General features: G+C 41.4%; 1 protein-coding gene across 6 annotated transcripts in view; it reads right to left on the bottom strand.

The window, feature by feature from the left end:
* MCTP2 (multiple C2 and transmembrane domain containing 2) overlaps positions 1 to 19,636 on the bottom strand; it is a 124,716-nt gene extending 105,080 nt beyond the window's left edge. For 2 of the 6 annotated variants that reach the window (XM_040569825.1, XM_040569823.1), the window contains exon 1: positions 19,533 to 19,636. Coding sequence is in view for 1 of the 6 variants with exons in the window: in XM_040569822.1 (XP_040425756.1) it covers positions 16,238 to 16,291 (54 nt within the window). In the remaining 5 variants the exon portion in view is untranslated. Of the gene's footprint in view, positions 1 to 745; positions 1,775 to 16,222; positions 16,334 to 19,532 lie in introns of those variants that run through there. The other 4 variants (XM_040569822.1, XM_040569824.1, XM_040569826.1 and 1 more) reach the window with 4 other exon arrangements.
* Between the last annotated feature and the right edge of the window lie 1,518 nt (positions 19,637 to 21,154).

Below are 21,154 nucleotides of genomic sequence, written 5' to 3'. Positions count from 1 at the left end.
GATGAAACCTGCAGATTTACTCTTACAGTCCGCAAGGACACACAGAGGTTATAGCACATATCTGTATCATTAGCAATGGATACCTGTTAACTTCTATACTTCTGCTTCCAAAACTCAGAGTGCATTTAAATGCACACTGTTGACCAAACTGCTTAGCTGACCAAAAATAACTTATCCCATTATTACCCTATCTTGATGGAAAATACCAGAGCAGACAATAGAAATACAACTGATGCATAAACCCAGATAGAAAAATCACTGTCTGCTCTCCAAGACATCTACTCTGACATTTCATTAATTTGAATGAGGTTGCACACGCAGTTACTTAATAACTTATTTAAATAATTTTATGACTATCCCCACCATATTTGCAGTGTTCAGGCATCTACAAAAGTCTTTAACTGTATTAATGCATAAGAAAAGCTACGCAATCCCTCCTACCCTCATTTATATTGCTATATAAATGCTTGCTATCATAATAGTTACATTCAATACAAAAAATAATGAGCTATTGTAGCACTACATGCATTCAACAAAGCAATATCAAATTTTGCCCACATAGGAATGTGTGCTAGTATAAATACATCAGCTAAACACAGTATTTTCACCCCTAGTTCCCGTAGACAGACCTAATATCAAAGTGCACGTGGACAAACTACAATTATTTTTTCTTCACAACGTCACCAAAAAGCAAAAACAAATGTCTGAATCATATTTACCGGGGATAAAAGAAATAAACGCAAACCTGAACACATTTGACCAGATATTCAGGGATGCCCATGGTGAAGCAGCACCTGATGCCCGGTGCAAGCTCACAGGAGACATGGCTCAACTTGCTCACCTAGGCTGATAGCTTTCACCTAGGCTCTTCCTTCTTTAAATAAACACTTGACAAGGCAGCTGCAGGCCTTCTTGGTAGCATTGTACCTCAAGAGAAATTACTAGGGTAAACACAGTTGCACAAAACGTTACGAAATACCACTCTTGGCACTCATTGAAACAACCGGTCCCCTGTCAGTGGTCTCCACTCTGCCTGCCCAGAAGCCTTCCGAAGCGAAGCCATCGTGGATAAAGGCAGGAACCAGCTCACAACATTCGCCTCCCAAGGCTCTTACTGCTTCCCATTCCCTTCCTGTTATTCTCCACCCCTCTCGTTTTGATGGCCCACTGCTGTCGTTTTTACTTTGTTTGCTTTGAGATTTTGTTTCCTAGCAGCAGGCTAGTTCCTGTAGGTTTTGTAGCTACATTCCTCTAGTTGTTTTCTAATATAAATGCCCATTCAGCAAGGATGGTCAGAGGACCATGGGGTGTTTCTGAGCCCCACTTGCATTCAACCTAGCACGAGCACACCTCCTCAAGCCAGACAGTGGAAGGAAAAAAAAAACAGGGGAAAAGTTTCTGGGTTTTGGTCAGGACAGCAGGGATGGCTCCAGCAGCTCCCACGCTAGGGTAACAGTGGCGATATTTGCTGTGTGAAGGAGCACAAGGCTGCTTGAACTGAGGCCAGAGGAGAAGCTGTTCAGCCCAGCCCTGGATTGCCGAGGGGTTTGGCCATACTCCACCTCCAAACCTATACACCTACACGCCTGCTGCAACTGTAACTTTCATTTTATAAATACTGTAATGACAAGCAAATTAATCCAAACGACTGTTGTAATACACAAAAATACATACATAACTGCAAGTGTTCTGATTTTACACAAAAAGGGTAAATACAGTCTGAAGGGCAAATGCACTCTGACATCTGCCAGCCAGCCTGGCACTTTTTTCACTTCCCCAGTTCACAAAGAAAAAACACACAAAACCACCCCCATGAGCAGAAATTTATGCCCCAGAGACATCAGTGGAAGATGAGGGACGGGGACCACCACCCTGGCGTGGTGCTGGAGCCAGGGGTGTCAGGCTTTTGGGGGTACACCCACCCCAAATGCACACATTCACATGTTTGGCTGTCTCCCTGAATGAGCACACAAGCTCTTGTGAACATTAAACCACACCGCTAATAAAGCCAGTCTGTTCTTTCAACCTCCATGAGTTTTCCTCCGCTTTCCGTTTCGATACTGAGCAGCACTAACCGAAGCACATCATTTTAAAGAGAGAGAAATTCCCCATTGCTTGTAAAAAGCCTATTCTCTGCGTCAATACGTTGTTCACGTACTCCTTATCCACCACAGGCCAGCAGCTTTTCCTTTTCCTTCCACTGCCTCAGAAGTTTGGTGCCAAGCCTATCACCCGACATTCCCCAAGCAGCCACGGCGAAAGGCGTACTTTGCCAAATTGCTGGTCTGAGCGTGGCCTCTTTATTCTTTCCTTGCATCAATGGCACATTGTACTATAGAGCTGCAAACAATATTCCGAGAGAAACATTTCCTGTTATCAATTTTAACTTGGTTGTTTCTAATTGAATGGCTCCTTGTTATGTAATAAGATATAAATTTAAAAAAAAAAGTCTATCTTCTTCAGCTTACTCTGTAATATGCTGCTAAAGCTTAGAGCAATCCCTATAGCTTAATCTCTTCCTTCAGAGAGACACTTTCGGATTGCACCTGTCATTTTTATTACGCCCTGTTCTTTTGCTGTGTCTCCTCTTTTGGGGGGCAGTAGGAGCAAGAAAGAAAAGATTCATGACAGCGAAACTGGTCACAGCTCACCATCTGACTGATGTTACTAATTTCTCGCATTTTATTCTCCCTTAAGTATCTTCTAACTACAGTCTTCAGGATTACTTTTTTTTTTTTTTTTATAATGTTTTGGTCTCTCTCACTGTAACACACTCTACTTGCTCCCTTAAGTGGTTATAATATCCAGTTATATGATTTTTTAGGTGTTCTAACAGGTGGCTGTGAGAGATTTCAGAAGTCATTGAAAGCCTAGAGAAATCATCCTGCAATTTCACTTCACATACTGCCTTGTCAGGAAGCCAGAAGAGACACAAGTGAGAAATACTACATGACAAAAAATACTATAAAAGTGAACAATATCCCAAATAAGCAGGGAAACAAAACCAAATTGATTTAAATATTGGAAATTACAGAATACGTTTGTCTTTCTTCACTTTAAGTAATCATTTTCTGCACACCCAAAGTGCTTAATGCCCACTGAAGCACCCCTGAAATGCTCCCTGCTAAAGCCTTTCAGAGGCATCCTCACAGCCAGCAAAAAGATAAAAACACAACTGAGCACACCGCCGCCGCTATTACAACCTTCATAAATCCGGTAATCACTGTGCTCAATTTACTTCTCCAGTTAAAGTGCGAACGTTGGGTCAGTCAGCGTGCCAACGATGTTGATAATCTGTAATGCAGTCAGTATGCTCTCAGCTCCAACCAAATGCTGGGCAACGTTTCAACTCAGTGTAGGTGGAAAGGGTAACGTGTATTACAGGCTGTTAGGAAGACGTTCTTCAGTTGCATGCATCTTAACATAGGTTCCCGCTGGACAACAACTAACAAAACTCCCTCGCTATGAAACCTCCATTGATTCTGGCTGTTCTGGTGTAAAATGCTCACCCTAATCTCTGCCTGCACAGCAGGCACTGGCATAAAACCTACATTACACAACTTTCAAGCAAAGCTAATTACACTTTTCCTACAAATCCCAGCCATCAGCACTAGGAGCCACAAATTAAACCATTCCTCCCTGGGAGGAAAAAAAAAAAAAGGAAAATATAAGGAAAAAAGCTCTCTGCTGGCTAAACAACTGTACGTACAGGCTGGTTATTTCGGTAGCATTGTATAAAGTGCCCCAGGTTTTTCTCAGCACTGTGTATGGAACCTCAATCCAGTATGAAGCTTTACAACTGAGAGCAGAATTACTTCAGAAAAATAAACCTATGCTTCTTTCTTTGCAGTGGCTTATTTCAGTCATTTATCTGGAAATGCAATACTTAATCATAAGTATCATCAACCACGGAGATAAGAAAATATCTGTACATCTCCACAAAGCTCCGCTTTGCTCAGAGCTACCAGTTTCTCCTGGAACCCTCCAAATGCAGCACGAGTTATGCTCATATATGATACTTAAAACATTAAAAAGAAAACTGCATACTTCACCATGGGCAGGATGTCCCTTAGGTTATCAACACCTTCGACCACTTCTTTCGCAGGTAAAACAAGTCCGAAATGAAAGGCTGACCTGTGGCTGCTCCTCTGGCTGCGATCACACAAGCTACCAAGGGCCACTGAATTACAGAGCTACATCACAACACAGAACAAGTGAGACAGACTTTTCTTCCTGCATCTCTGTCCGACAGCACAGGGTGAATACCTGAGCTAAAATTTGCCAAGGCACCAGAAAAAGTCTAATCTCAGTCTGACTCTGCACAGGCTAATTACCCCGGGGAAATCAGTGTTAGAATTATTTTTAGTACTAACAAGCATCAAAGGGAGCACACTGCTGAAGTGTAGCTAACGTCTTCATTGCACAGGCGGCTTGCTGCAAAAGCAGGGTCATGCCTTGGCCAGCTTCCAAACCTCACCACTGCAGCTGGGTTTAAGCTTCCCTTGCAGGGCTTCAAATAACGTGAGTCCACTGAGGCACATTCTGCTCTTCTATTGCTACGGATTCCTTTGCAAAGCATACTGCAAGGGTAAATTTTAAAAATAAAAATGTGACTTGATGCTGTCAAACAAGTTAGTGCAAGTGTTTCATAAAAGACAATTTTGCATGCTTCAGTGCTTGAATAGAAATAAGAAACCCCCAAAGAAACCAAACTTATTTTCTTGATGTAAGCTGGAAGAAATCTACAGTCTTTGCTGTAGAAAGACATAAATAATATTAAAGGTAAATATGAATCTTACAAAAAGCTTGTTTATTCCATGCAGATAACACAAGCATCTTGAATAAGGCTCTTCTTAGCTATGTTTTTTGTTCTACCTAAATCCTCCACAGGTCCCTGGGTTTTCCAGCTGTGGGCGTTTGGATTCCATGCTCGCCTTTTCATTTTTTAATTGGTTCAAACACGATGAGCTTCATCCTTCGCAAAAACAAGAAATGAGCACACATCTTCCTCCACTTTTCACAGAATAGAGGAACACAGGGATGCTCCAACTACTCAGAGACTCTTTTGCACAATCTGGAGAGCTTTCTTCTCAACATTTATCAGCAGACAACAAGAAGTAACAGAACAACCAGCTGCTACAAGCATATCAAAATAGCATCTGATAGTGAAAGTTACTGAAAAAAAACCTGCACCTGACTCCAGCTTGTAAAAGTATTGCTTTCGGTTTGTTTCTGTGTATTCTAAAACAGAAGAAAAAATGAGTATGCATGGAGGAAATGAAGGAGGAAGTGTTTGGGTGCATTTTTCTAAAAATATTTCGCAAGTCCCTTCCACTCCTTCAGCTTCCTTCAAAATATTGTCACTTGTAATTGTACCTGTGCAAGCCAGAGGCCCCTCTCAATCTAATTCATAGGACTGTACCGAGCTGGGACAATTGGATATGTTCTTTTTACAGTGCCATCACCTGCCAAGCACCAGACCTTCCCAGGGACACCTGGGCATGAAGATCTGTCTCCTGCAGCCCTGTATCGCAGTAGGGGATATGCGCATCAAACCAGACTCCGAGAAAGATCCTGGAGCAACAGATTCTGCCCTCGGAAGGCACGGTGCCACGTGCAGAGACCAAGCCAGCAGGCAGGTTGTTTCTTTCCCATTGGATATATTTTCTAACTTGCCTCATTGCTCCCAACCCTACCAGGTGATCCCTGGAAAGGTGGTGCCTGGAGCAGGGCACCTCAAAGAGCAGGGGAAGAGGCAAGCTGACAAGCAGAAAGGTGAAGGCAGAAGTCAGTAGTAATTGACTAAAAGTGAGATAAGTGGCCTTATAAAATAAACAGAAAAATAGCGGGTTTATCAGGGCTTACGTGAGGAACGATTCAAGATGAGGAGCGAGGCAGGGAACCGTGTGGTGAAGGATCCAGTGCCTGTCTGGAGGAGCTCCAGCAGGAATCCAGCCCCGCAGCCTCCTCCCAGCTCACTCTCTCCTTCGAGCCTTCGTTCACCTCTCTCATAACAAAAGGTATATTTTTATAACAAGAGGTTCACAGAAATAGCTCGTGCCTCTTCATAATTTTCAGGGAAAACAAACCTAGGAAGGAAACTGGAGACTCATTTCCACTGGAGGCCAAGTGAGCCAGTACCTTTTACTAGGACTGAAGTCACATTAAAAAAGAAAAAAAAAAGTTTGTGTTTATACGCAAATTACTCGTGCATGTTCCTGCATTGCTCCCTAAATAAATACCAGAATTGTCAAATTACTCGTCAAAACTCAGTGGCCCTAGAGGAAAAAAAGCTCTGCATGATTCTTTAAGGACTATTTACCAGAGAGGCATAAACTGAACACCTTCAATCAGAAGGAATGGCCTGATGCTAACTGGGATTGAGCTGGACAAAAGCCAGCAGTAAGGCAGCTGTTACAGTATGCCACCTTTCTTCTGTACAGCAACGTGTCCCTCTTCCCAGCAGCGACGTGGCACGTGCCAGGGCCGGAGCTCACGGTGAATGCCAGGTACACAGGAGAGGTCACATTACTCTGGATCTGTGCTGACCTGTATGATTAAGTGTCCTTTCACATTTAACATCACCGCATGGCTTGGGTATACCTGTAGATAAAAATCACCCCGTGTTTTTACAATTTCTTAATTCATAAAGGCAGGAGGCCAAAGGCAACTCAAGAAAATAGAGGTTTATGTGTCAGTGTTGCTGAATGAGGAAATCTCATTGGTAAAAGTCCTCAATTTCTGTGAAAAACTCCAGCCTCCTTACAGCAAATCATTGCATTTAGGTTTCTGGAGCTGTGCGACTGGAAAAGCCACTCAGAAACAAAATTCCTAGGAAGCCTTTGGTGAAACCAAATGTTTGAGCATTTCAGTGCCATCTCTCGGGCTGTCACGCAACCCGAAGCGCATCTTGTGACTAGCTGACAGCACAGAGATGTGTGATGGACGACACCATGACCACAAGTGAAACAGAGAGCCTGAGAGAAGCACAAGGAAGTCCAAATGAAGAATAGAACAGATCTTTAGCATTCAACAAAGCAGTCATCGGACCCTCCACTCAGAGGACACTTATTCATAGCCACAATAAGTAAGTTTCTGACCTCCAGATTATAAATTTCATAAACAAGTATTTACGTGAAGGGAGACAAAAAAAAAAACAAAACAAAAAAAACCCTCTCATGGACATATTCTTCTAGGGCGGGATTACTGGAAGACACAATGTTTCCCAAATACCCAAGAAATCAACTCTGACTGTGCAGAACACACTTATGCCCATGTTACAGTCATCGTAATTTAAGCATATAGCCAATACACGAACATTTTAGTAGGCTTCATAGTTTGGCTCAGCTACTCCAAAATTCAATTACAAAAGATCCTGAGATAAGAAATTAAGGAAAATAGTAAGGCAGGTGTAGAAAGTTATTAGGGAACAGCTACTGAAAATAAAAATCTTTGAAAGCCTTGCTTTTGCATTTACTGGCTACATGGCAGTAAGGATCAGTATTGCCAGGTAGAAAAATGGCTATTTTAGGAGAAATTTTTAATAATCAGTAGTAAGTTATGCTTTTAAAATGACAGTAATCTAGAGGAGACTAAGACAAGTTATATTGCTAACTTCATGAAGATAAGTAGCAAAATATATACTCTGGTTACAAACAATGTAGAAAAGAGATGCATATAAACTAATCGCTAATACCAAGAAAACTTCTCTTGCTTACGCCAGCCTGGCTTCTCAGTAAGAAGCAAGGCTGTTGTACGATGGAAAAGCGAGCACGTGCATCAGTACACCTTTAGCCTGGACTAAAGGATCTCCATGCTACTTACTTATTCATAGAAGTTGCTCTGCAGAATGGATTTTATCCCAGACAGACAATAACTCAGTACTTTAAACATGAAGGAGCCAAAGCATGCAACTAAAAATACAAAGTCACATTGTTCCTCTAAAGTCATGACAGTAAAATGTTCAGTACCCAAATGTCAGCATAAACCCAATGATCCCTTTAAACTTTTTTTTTTTTTAATTGTACCAACTAAATGTATGCCAGCATAGGTCTCTCTAAACGCAAGTCATTTCTCACAGAAGTGAAACAGCTTTGAGGTTTATCTTTCCATACACCATTTGAGTTTACAGCCTCCTGGCACAAGAAACGCAACTTGTCTCTGGGTTCTGTTACAGCCTGATTTTCCCATTAAGAAGATCAGATAAAGTTGGTAAAATTAACTCATATTTGTTAGCAAATTACATACTGACACTTCCTAAGTCTTCACGCTGGGTTTTCACTTTCCTAAAGCTGAAGCCCCTAAATACTAACATCATTCAAGAAAACCACACTGTAATTCCAGTAACTATTAGAAGTTTGAATAAAAAGGTTAAAATTAAAATAGAAGAGCTTGCTGCCTTCCCATGTGAGGATGAAGCAACACGTCCAGGACTTTAGCTGCAGAAGTTCAGAAAGCCTCGACACTACAGTACAGCCATTTAAAATTTAATTTTTCAGCTCTTCTAATGTATTTGGCTCATATGACAAACCCTCTCTGGAGTTTTGATTTTGCACATCTTTTCCGTCACTGCAGTTACAGGCAGCTTTTCTGCAGGAATTAGGCTCACTGACATTATGTCAGCATTCTGATCACTCTATAAGATGTCACGGGCAATTTTCTTCAGCGCTTTCTGGTTTTAATACAGAATTTTGCAAAGTATTTAGTCCTCTCTGGGGACCCAGTAAGGACTTCTCTGATTTTACACTGCATACCCTGCTGGTGACTGCCAGAGAACCAGCTGCTAGGGCCATCCCAAAGTTAAGGCTAAGGTAGGTATCACACAGCAGTGCCCGATATCCCAATGCCTGCCTCACTTCAGCATCCTCAGCACAACGCAGTCCTCATTCACACCACCCTTAAATGCCTTTTGGGAAAGAGGGACAAAGGAAACACCCTGTGCTTTGAGGAATGCTGATATGGGCCAGTGATTCATGGCAGAACTGGAGAGCATCTTTAAAAGCATTATTCATTCTCGCTGTACACCATCAAGGGAAGGGGTGATTACCTCGTCTGTTGGCATGAGGCACCTAAACATCAACATAAAAATATTTAAAATACTGTTATTCAAGAGATGGTCTATTCAGAGCCAGGGTTTGCAGGATTTTATTCCGTTTTGATTAAACAAGAGTGACTGAAGAACACAAATCCTAGATCCAAACAGAGAGCACCTGGCAGCCACATGCTGTATCCAGGTGGTGGGCCCACGAAGATGTTCCAAATCGAATTACTCTTTATCATGAAAAACCACAAACACATTACACAGCCCTTAAAAACATCTCAGCCTTGATTCATCTGGGGTAAGTTTGTCATAGGCAGGAAGGTGATGTTTAAATTTTGTTAAACTTTAAACGTCTTCCCTTCAGCCTACCTGCAGCACCTTTCTCATGCTGCCCAACTGCTTGTTTGTACACTGTTACCACTGTGGGGCTTTCTTAATTCTCCTTTCGTGTACACATGGCTCCAAGCAGGATGTTTCAGTGCAAATCAAACTGACCAGTCCACTTGTCATCACCACGTCCGCTTCAGATATTCTCAAACTAAATTTTAAGTGCATGAAGTATGATAACTTTGCCTATAATTAACAAACAAAAAGCAGAGTTGATGAATCGTTGTTTAGTTCTGGTGAATACTAACTAAAAGGCATTTTAATTCGGCTATTATAATCATACGATTTCCTGTATTTGCTCATGGATTAAAACAAATTAGAGCTCATAAACAAAACTTTTGCAACAGCTGTCAAAAAAAAAAAAAACTTCCAAGATGTAGTAACACTTTTAATGGATTTAAGAGCTATCCAGATTCCCTTTATATGCATCTAGCAGATATGGGCAAGAGTCACTAATTTGACACTTGACAAGCGTCCTGAAATGGGAATTGCCCGCAGTTAGCTAAATAGATTAGGAGGTTTCTGGTTCAAATCTTGCACCTAAGTAGATGAATGCTCAATCTTCCTCAACTTTCATTAGATTATTTTCAAAGGCTAGATAGATTTTTTGCTAGATGTTACTACAATGCATCATTTGGTAGGCGTTAGAAACCAGAATCTTTCCTGAACTAGAAGAAAGGCTCCAACTCAAAACTCATATGTTCGCCTAGCTCGTAATGAGCTTTACATCTTAAACGACAGCTTTACAAAGTTAAACATAATGCTGCCACTTACATCTTTAACGATAGCTTTACAAAGTTAAACATAATGCTGCCACTTATACACAAACAATAATCACACTCCAACCATGGAGATACTATCACAATTTCTTGATTGAATTATCAAATTTGAGCGTGGAGATTGTTCTAACAGAAGTACAATCAATTCAAAGCAGCAAGACTTCTAAGAAATCCACTAGAATATATAACAGAACAAATATTTGTATTTTTTAAAAAAAGACAAAACTCTACAGTTAATTGTTCCAAGTACAATAAACCTGGAACAAAGCCTGCTATTGAATGAACATTAATGATTTGCCATTTGCTTCTGCAGATGTTTCCCATGAGGGAAAACGCCAGAAAACATTCCAGTTGAAACCCAGGAAAGCCGAGTTATGTTGCTTCATTCATTTGGATATTTTAATTTGAAATTGTCAAATACATCAGGTTCACTAGGATTTTACATTAAGGGGAATGTGTATGCAATAAAATTTCAAAGGCCAGAGCATGATAAACCCTTCCCACTTAAAACAAATGATCCAGGTTTATAAAAAAATTTCACAGCCACTATATGAGCTCAGAGCATCTGCTTCTGTCCTCGTTGACAGCTCCAGATCATCACCACCTCCACATCAATGACATTAGAGACAAATGCCTGCTTAAATAAGTTAGCATGGCCATCACATTTTCATTCATCTCTATTAAAGAGATTATCAAACAACCTAGATTATATATCATACCGCAGACAAAATTTACTTCTAGATTAGCTCTAATCTGTTAGAGAGCAAAGAGGAATAAAAGTGTTTACTAGTAAATACTGGAGGGAGCACAGAGATGCTGCTGCGTCTTAATTTACGGTGTTATATGGAGCTGGAACTCTTATTTCCGAATTAGATCTCGTCTCTGATTTTAACAGAGCAAAGCTATACAATTCCAAGAATTTCCAAAAATAATGAAGTCTGTACTAAACTAAAATTTCCACTGAAGCAGAATTTACAAATGGAGTTCGCAGGAGTGGGCAACAGGAAGAATAGTCAAGGGTACAAGTACTTCCCAGAAAGGAAGGATATAAATAAGATATTCCTTTTCTTTTTTTTTTTTTTTTCCCCTGGCCCAGAAGGCAAACAAAGCAACAACAAAAGATTTCTAAACGTATTTTACTGGTATTTACTGGTTACTATTTTACTGGTATTTAACTTGTTCTTGTGGGAAAGTGAAAACAAACTAACAAACGGGCATCTGTGTAAGTACAAAGGAAACAAGCACTCACCACAGGAGGCAGAAAAGTCACCCTCCGTGTCAATTAACTCCAATTCTCACCATACTCTAACCAAGAAGAAAGCCTTCAAGCTAACTAGTTTTAGTTAAGGACCATTAGAAAGTATTACCAAGAGGCAACCCTGTAATACAAAAGGTGGTCGCACCATGCATCCCACCTACCCACGTGAGGTTCTCTCTGGCGACGGGGAGGATGGAAACATGCATGACCAAGCTGGAAATGTTCCAGCACGAATTCCACATGCAGCCTTGAAGACTCCCAGCTCAAGGGTCTGTTTTCCTTAGGCAGACAGCAGCTGAAGTCAATGGGAAAGCACAGGCACAACTCGTCACTATCAGCCCTGACGCTGGGCTTAGGGGAGGTGGCATAAGATTCAGAAAGAAAGACAAAAAAGCCTACAGGTCAACATACTGAATGTGTGAAGATTAAAAAAAAAAAAAAAAAGCCTCTTTCAAGGAAAAAGAAATGAGTATGCATTTAAGGGAAACATATCAAAAATAAAATCACAACATTCTTCTGATTTTCACACAATAATCCAATTGCTTCTTGAGTGATAAAACAATGAAGATTTGCAGCTACCATATAGCCTTGCAAAACATCAGATCAATTCACATTCTCAACAGAATGTTATGAGTAGCCAATTGATCAAAATGTAAAGAAACAGTATTAAGCACGCTACTGTAGTTTTTCCCTAAGCTTGAAAATTGAAGTTATATCCAACATTCACTTGCCTGGAAATGTTCTGGACAAAGTAGTGGTGACCTGAGAATAACCTATCCAAATTTTTATCCCATATAGCATGCAAGTGGACTGCATCGCTCCAAATATCGATTTAAACCAATAAGCTGCCTCTAATTCTGACCAAAAGCAGATGCTCAGCGAAAAGAATATAAGGTCAGCAAATTATATAGTGATTCTGCCTGCAAAATAATCTCCTGATTTCCAGGAATCTGTGGTTTAGGGGCTGCTTCAGCCAGAAATCATACCTGCATCTTTGTGATTAACAGTTCTAGCATACTTTTTTTCTCTATGAATTTGCTTTAAAACTTTTAAAATTCATTTAGAAGTTAAGCAACAGGAATGCCCTATGGTGATAGGTTCCATATATAAATTATGCTTGTACAAACCAGAGTCTCCTTTTATTGAAAAGTAACTCAAAAGAAATCACTGAATTTTGCTCATTAGTCTCACTTAAGATCTTGGGTTATGTGAAATTATATGCAATTGCTCTCTATTTATCCCATACCACTCAGATTTTGTCCACTTCTACCATATCCTCCCTAAACATTCCTCTTAATTGAAAAGCACAGATCATCACGGTGGCTAGTTAATGATATACCATCAGGACAGCTGGACAGCTTAACTAGCAAGCACAGCAGGCATACAAAGTACGATTTTTTTTTTTTTGAGGTAATTGATTTGTCTGAATTTATAATGTAGTTCAAGACAATCAAAGCCCAAAAACATTCTAGGAATGTTTCCAGAAAAGTTAATTACTTAACATCTTCTTTTCCACAACCTTTCATTAGGTGTAATCAAATAAGTAATTTTTAAATTGAAAAAACATGTTGAAGTGTTTTAAACTTGCCTCTGATTGGTTGTGTGAGATTTTGTTGTAAGGACTGCAGTTTTGATAAACAGTAACAAAACTGGTAATTCCCAAATACTTTTTAAAATTAGACTAGGAACTTACTTTACATCAATGCAGAGTGGCTACATGATGAGTCAGTGCAAATAAAAGTACGCATGTGCAGGTATTTGCCCCAGCACTGAGAGGTGAGCTGTAATGCACATGGTGACAGCTCGGTATGCTTTGGCAGGTGGTGTCCTCAGCACTTTTGGGGCAGGACAGACAGACTTGAGCCTCCATAGGGCCTTACCACTTGCATGCTACACAAGACCCAGGGAAGACGGAGCACATCTAACAAAGCATCCATTAACAAAGTTTCTTTATTATTGCTGCCTAAATTAGACCAAAACTGCCCACACAGCAATCACTCCACTCTGTGGCAACGCTTGTAAACCTGTAGTTACACCCAACCTAATTTTCTCAAGTGAGAAGTTGCCAAGCATTTAATAAGGCGATCAATCATTCAACCAAGCACAGGAGACTCAGCCCAGTTTCTCTTAGCATTTTGCACGTGATCCTGCATTCTTCATTCAGGACCATCATTTACATGGAATACCAAAACAAAATCTAGATTGAGACAGAAATTGTCCAAAATCACAAATATCCTCTCCGCTCCTAACATTTGATTTTTATAGCATCAACAGGTATGCTCAGGTGCAGCTGTTACACTGGTACTCAATTTGAGACCAGTGTTCAAAGCATTTGTACTTCTGACAGCCTCGTAATCCTGCAAAGAACAATTTCATTTTGAAAAACAGTCCCCCGGGACCCAGGGAACATTTAACTGCTTAACTCGGGTAGGAATAGATTTGGGAAAAGCGTTCCTATCACTTAAAAGCGGGCTTCTATCGCAAGTATGCTGTCTAATAAATACAACTGGAAGCAAAATGGGAATGTGGGAAGGATGCCAACATAAATCCTCTGAATCTCAGGAAATCAGGAGCAATTTTCCACTCAAGGATGGAACCGGTGCAGAGGAAATGCAGGGCATGTTTGGCATGCTTCAGCCTCCTCTCCTAAGGTGAAGCCGCCTTCTCCCCCATGACAGCAGGCCCTATCCCAGCAGCACAGAGCTGAGACCCCACATTTCCAGAAACACCACTGCAAACAAAATTCAAAGCCCTCCCCCTGCTAAAATTAGTTAAGAGTACAGGGGCAAATAACCAAAACTGATAAAACCTGAGGTTCTCTAGTCACAACAGCAGCTCCAGTTGCTACATACATCCTGTGTTACATTTCACCACAGCTAGCGAAGGCCTCAAAACAACCCTCAGCTATCAAAAAGAAATTATCTTCAGAGACGAGAGGATGGGCAAATTGCTTTTATTTAGACTAAACCAGCCAAAGCAGAGATATGTCATCGTCTGTAAATCTTCAGGGGGGAACCAAGAGGTCCCAGGACAAGGCTCATTCCCCAGACGCACTCAGGCCCAAACGCATCTTCACCCCAAGCCCCAACCCCTGGTGAGCTTCAGCATCCAAAATGCAGCCTCCTCAGGAGCATTTCTGGCCTGAGCAGGTATTTTGAATGATTATCTGTTCGAGTAAAAGGAATTTCATCAGCACAGTTAGCTGGAAACCAGCTGCTTACATTACTAAATGCAAAAGCCCTTGTGAAAAAAAAAGCTTGCAGCGAAGTTGATCTAGTTGTGAAAGCAATTACCTCACACAACACAAGCACCACTTCTAGGCCTCTGTGACCATGTTGTGCTCCAGCCAAAGGGGACAATTGCAGGAAAACACATTATTTAGGTGCCCATGTGCTATTCAGGTGCCCACCTCCACTGGCTGTGACAGTACACGGGTGCCCCTGTAGATGTCTTGTGTCATAATGAATGCCTTAAACGCACACATATTCAAACAGTTTGATAGCTTCTCTAATATAATCAAAGTTAAGCATACTTTTGACACCACTATTCCTATTAATGATGAAGTGTGTCAAAAAAAAAAACTTAAGAAACAACATGAAAATTTCTTCTCCACACCATGTTCTTTAAATTTTTCTTCCTACAGTTATTGCAAAGTGGAACTACACATGCCAATTCCACCCTCAGACTCCATCATATGAAAGCTTATTTGCCTGATAAGCTATTTTATGATTGGTATTGAACAACAGCAAGAAATGAAACAAATAGGATTATTACTCAAACGCTCCCATTCATCCTGACAGCTAAAGCTACCCACTCAATAGCATCATTCTGAGAGCGAGCCAAAATCACCGCAACATACTTCACAAATTTTACAACTTAATCACCAAAAATTAATGCAAAAATATCCAGGTGAGATTTTCTATTTTCTTAAGGCCACATAGCAGTAATTCAGCTTCCAGCACGCTTTGAGTAACTCATATCATTAAGTGTACCAACCAGCTCCTTACCAGTTGCCATAGCTGTGCAAACATCACTGAAAAATTATTTTTTTTCTCATTACAAGCACATGAACAGGTTGCTGAAGTTTTAAAAACAAACAAACGAAATGACTTACTTCCTAAATCTCCCTTAAAAGTGCTTTTAAAACAACTTTGCTATGTCGACATGCTTTTGTGAATGTTTTTTTTCCTTTTTGTTTTGGATTATCATGTTTGTTTGTTTGTTTTAAGTAGTTTATATCTTTTACTAAAGTCAATAACCAACTCCATTCCAATAAACAAATATACACAGGCATGAATCAGTTCAGTGAAAAGGGACTGGGAAAGCAGAATTTTGATTTCTTCAATATAACTTTCTCACATAGGAAAAAAAAACATTCACACAAGTCTGAACGTTTAGGTCCGAGTATAATGCACAGCAGCGCTTAAAGCCACGCATTGCAAAGCAAAAGCAGCGCGCAGAGTTAATCCCGAGCCTCCCAGTACAAACTTACTTCTCTTGGATACCCAGGGCAATAAGAACAACGCCCAAAAACAACGTGGCCGCCACAATGAAATAAATAAATAAATAGCAAAACCGCATAAACCCCCGACTCCTACGAGCAGTTTAATTTTTTCTTCTTTCAAAGAGAAGTCGCTCCGTATTTAAACCAAGGCGAAGAGTGGTGCTAAGAACCAAAGCGGCCGGGCACAAGCAGCATCTGCAGCCCCCCTAAAGCCAAGGCAGGGACTCCGGGGGACAGTAGGGAAGCCGGGTTACCTGCAGCCGGGTTACCTGCCAGCCGGGCACGGCCATCTCTCGCCGCTCCGTCCCCCCGCGGCGGCACATGTCGCTGTCCCCGTCCCTGTCGCCTCCCCGCCGCGCTGCCCCCGCCCCGGTGCCGGTCCCCCCGCCCCGCCGGGCGGTGCCACCGCCGCCTCCGCCGCGGCCCCTGGGGGGCCCTGCCCGGAACGCGCTGGGTTTACCGCAAGCGCCCCCTTCGCAGCATCCCCGTGCCAGCCCGGAGCTCCTTCCCCCGAGCATCCTCCTCCACCCCCAGACCTCTCTTCCCGACAGCCCCCCCTCCCGCAGCATCCCCACTCCAGCACGTTGCCCCCCGAGCATCCTTCTCGCCCCCAGCGTGGATCCCCCCCAAAAGCATCCCCTCCCAGACCTCCACCCCTCCCATCCCCAGGCTGTGAAGCACCATTTCCAGATGCCACCAGTCACCCACCCTGTTTTCCCCACAGCATCTCCTGATCCCAAGGGTTTTGTCCCAAAGGCCGAGAAACAGAGGGGAAGGGGGTGGGTGAGTGCAGTGGGCTGGTAACAGCCACCCTGGGTAAGGGTGGAGCTGGAAAGGAAATTGCGTGTATGTCTACAGGCAAGGGAAAAGAAAACCAACAGCAGCACTGCCACGTAACACATTTTCTTGGCTCCATCTTCAGGTGCCTAAGAAGGGAGCCAAGTAGCACAGCTGTGTGCTTTGGGCAAGGCAATCAAGGCAGGGCTAGGTACAGTGACCTGTTCACCTGGTATGCCCACAGCTGAGGCAAGGGCCCCCATGGATTTCCCCATGAGTATGGCACAGCATGGGAAGGCAAATGCTACCTTGCCACCTCTGCAAGGTCAGCTTGTTTGCGGGGGCATTTTGTGGATCTCACCCTCCACCACAACCCCTTCTGAAAGATTGCATGCAAGTCAAGCATCACCACTCTTGTCTGTTGTGCTTAACCTCATTGACTGGGGTATCACTAAGTGACATGCAAAGCAATAAGGAAAAAAGAAAGCTTTATAATGGAATTTACTTCCCCTATCTTCTGCTCAACAGGAATTACACATTATCTGAGAGCATAGCTGACATACTGACATATTGAGTGAAAACTGGTGATGCAATCATGTTATACCCTTGTGAAATAGAAATAGTCATACACATGGGGTTTGGCGTAGTGCAAAGAATATCCCACTAACCACTGAAGGAAAACATGGGGAAGACATTGTGAATACCATTACTCTGATCCCTGCAACCAAATCTGGGGGGGGGGGGGGGGGGGGGGGGAATTCACATTCACCAGTCCCCCATCAATCTACAAGGTGAGGAGCAAGGAGCTAGACAACAGTAGGACAGTTGCTCACTGTGCAAGATATTTATAGGACTAGGGCAAAAGTCAGTATTGATAAAGCTTCATTTTTGCCTCTTGACAGTCTGTGTTTGAGTGGCCAAATCCTAATGTTCCAGCACTACCTCAATGAGAATATCAGTTACTACCATCATCTTTGTCAAAAGTATGCAGCTACTCCTAGAGTGTACATGGTTTTCCAAAGCTTTGCTAAATGCTGAGTAGGCCAGTTTTACTGACTGTGCAATTAAAAATAGATTAAGGTGAAGTTGGCTGAGAACAAAAAAAAACACCTAAACTGAAAACAGAAGAATTGTCATTAATATTTGTTATCCTTTCATCTAAACCAAAAAAGCATCAGATTCAGATAATTGGGTGAGTTTTGGAACAAGAAAAATGTAGTCTTTTTAAAATACTTTCGTTATTTCTATAATCCCACAAAATGCTTATCATAAAAGTAATTCCATGGATGTTTTGTCAAAGACTACAGCCGAGACCAGCAGAACTGTAAATGTGCCCAAGGGCAATCTAATAGAAAAGACTGCTGATGGTTTGAGTAGCCAAGAAAAAAAAAAATAGTTTTCCAAAATAAAATGCAAACATTCCTCAGATGAAACAGGAGGAAAACATACAAAAATTAAGCTCTTGTGTCCATCAAAATGAGAAAAGATCACCATGGATTAGTGACAAAAAAATCAACTGTTACAGAACCATCCAGAGACAGACTCTTATAAAAAGATGATAAATTCTTCTTGTACATCAAATAACTGATAACCACTACATCTACCTTGGAACACACATCTACGGGGGCTGTTCACAGTGTGTAATCCCATCAGGACCATCACTACTTATGTTTGTTTTGTTGTTGTTTTCTTCCCTGACGGTGCATATGCAACACTTAGAAAAAACAGTATATGTTCACTGCATGCCTTGTTGGAAGAATAGAATGATGGAAGCGGAGTAAGAAGATTATTAATCACATGATGACAAAAAAAATAATCCCACAGAAGTATTAGTTTGGCCTGTTTACTGAAGACATCTCACTGAAAAACATTGAGCATGAAGCCTTATCTGCTTTCTAGTTCCTGTAAATGCTGGTGGACATGGTGACTCATTACTACTCTTTGGCCACTATAGACACTTTCCATCTTTGAACTCTTCATATTTCTCTTTCCTCTATTTGATATAGTCATAGTAATTAAATTACCTAGAACACGCAGTTATTACAAATAGGCAAGAAACCTGTACCCTGAGAACTTATCCTGTCTCTTTCACTTGTAACAATATGTCTATTTATTAGTATTCATTTTTAACAAAAGCTAGTGCTTATTTTATTTTTTAAAAAGTAGCTTTAACAACTCCTGTAGCATAGTTTCACAGGACACATCTCACCATTTTTAAGGTGTCCACATGGAGTTGAAGTGCAAGTGGAAGGGAATTGACAGGAGAAATCATCCCAGATTTGTGAGCCACTGCAAGGACTGCAGTGGGATGTTATCTGATGCTGGTCATCACAGCACACTGAATGCCAAGGCTCTTTGCAGGGCACTGGAAATGTCAAGGCTTTGGCTGTTTCGCTGCTGACCAAGAAAGGAAAGGGAGGGTGACACTGGGCACATCCCCTGGGAAATAGATTTCCATTGTTGGTGGGCTGGGTGGAAGGGAGGATGGGACTTGATACTTTGGAATTGTCACCAAAGCCTAGTGAAGCAGGTGAAATATCAAGATAAAACGTAAGAGGAGACAACCTGAGGATCTCTTATGAATGTATCCAATGGCCTTTGAAGACAACAAGAGCTAAGATGTCAGTTATAGCATTAACTCAGTTTGGTTTGGACTCTGAGAAACACTAGTTAAATCCCACTGTAAAAAATCCCACATTACAGATGAATGCACAGCTAAAAATATAGCCAACCATTTCAATTGGAAAAAAATGAAAGCGTGTATATCTAAACAAGATTTTTCATTACCTTTTCAGGCAGCAATATAGAATACTTGCAAGGAGCCACTGTACACCTTCCCCTTCATGCACGCAAATGATTTTCTTCTAGATGTTATTAAGGATGGCATTAACAATTCCCTTTGGGGGAAGAAAAAAGAAAATATATAATTGAAACCTACAGTTGGCATTATCAAATCCTACTTGTCTTTTGTAAGAATGTCTCATTTTCTCATAAAGAAAAGCTCTCTTCCCAGAAAAGATTGCAACTTTTCTCCTTTGCCCTGTTTTTTTCCTTGTAATCTGACTGCTGGAAAAAAAATGACTTAGTCTTTATCAAAACTTGGCCACAGCAGATATACATGGGGCTGCTTAAGATAACAGTTTTTGCTGCATTCCTAATCACAAGTTCAGAGTTACAACAAGTGAAGCATTAATATCCAGGCCTGTTCTCTGTGTGGGCTGCTTCCAGCAGCACATCTTCCAGGGTTATGAGGTAGGGAAATGGAGGCTTGAGTGTACAGAGGCACAAGGAGATCTAGTCAAAAGAAAAAAAAAAAAGGCCTTCATTTGCATTAGAACACCCTTTCCCTGACCTCACAGGTAGCACATATAGTAACGCAAGTATTTGGAGTTCAAACAAAAAGCATTTGGTCAGTTACTCCTGTCTCCTATCCCACCCACAGGTAGGCGTTCACTATCACAACCCCTGGGAACACCACCAGAAGCCTCAAAGATCTCCTTGGCCTTATTCTAAGCACCCAGCTATTCAGCATTGACTTCACTGACTTGTTTACAGAGGTTTAACAATTACTTTGACATTTGTTAGCCTAGGGCAAAAACCCTCAGGTACACAACTGATAAAGGCTTTTTTTTTTAAAAAAAAGGGGGAGGGGGCAAAATTTTTGCAAGAGTAAATGCTGGGTTTTATTTCAAAGTTGAACAACTGGGTCCAAGCAGTCCTGATGACCCCAACACAGAACTGCAGATCTCTAACATGCAGCTTACTTTCTGTGCAGCTGAGCACCTGGCTTACAGGCAGAATTTGGAGCAAGACCAAGGGTGTGATTGCTCTCCATGTCCATGAGCATTAAGCCATTCCCAGAATGCAAACCAAGCAGGCTGCAAGGTTTAAGTCACTCTGTGTAACTACAGAAGTGTACCCAAGACTTCAGGACATTTAAACATGTCATTAGTCTGGGGTTCAGATATGAATAATGACAATCACTTATGACTTGACTACTCATTTTCACAACTCTGGCAAATTACCATAAAACCCACACTTCTTCCACTCATCCTTGCGATTCTCAGACAAAGAACACTTTATGGCTAGATTCTCTTCTCATTGTCTGAAATGTCACTGACCATTTTTCTGTCTGAACAACGGAAATGCCACATGGTGAAACCTGAGCTTAAACTTCAAAGAAACGAAACCATTAGAACCTCAAGTTTCCTCTCTTTTTCAGTCATGTGCCCATATTTGTGTGCAACTCAACTGTGTCAAGCCATTCAGTGCTGACTACATTTTGATCAGCTGTCTCTGGTGAGAAAGAATGGAGACAGTTGTTTCAACTCAGAATTTATTAATAGCTTTTAAAAATTATTTAAGCATGCTGCATTTTGTGACAGATCTTATAATTTAGTATCTGTGTA

The sequence above is a fragment of the Cygnus olor genome, chromosome 11, assembly GCF_009769625.2.
Source record: "Cygnus olor isolate bCygOlo1 chromosome 11, bCygOlo1.pri.v2, whole genome shotgun sequence".
Taxonomy (NCBI): Eukaryota; Metazoa; Chordata; class Aves; order Anseriformes; family Anatidae; genus Cygnus; species Cygnus olor.
Note: the sequence above shows the minus strand (reverse complement) of the source record. Positions and strands in the feature narration are given on the sequence as shown.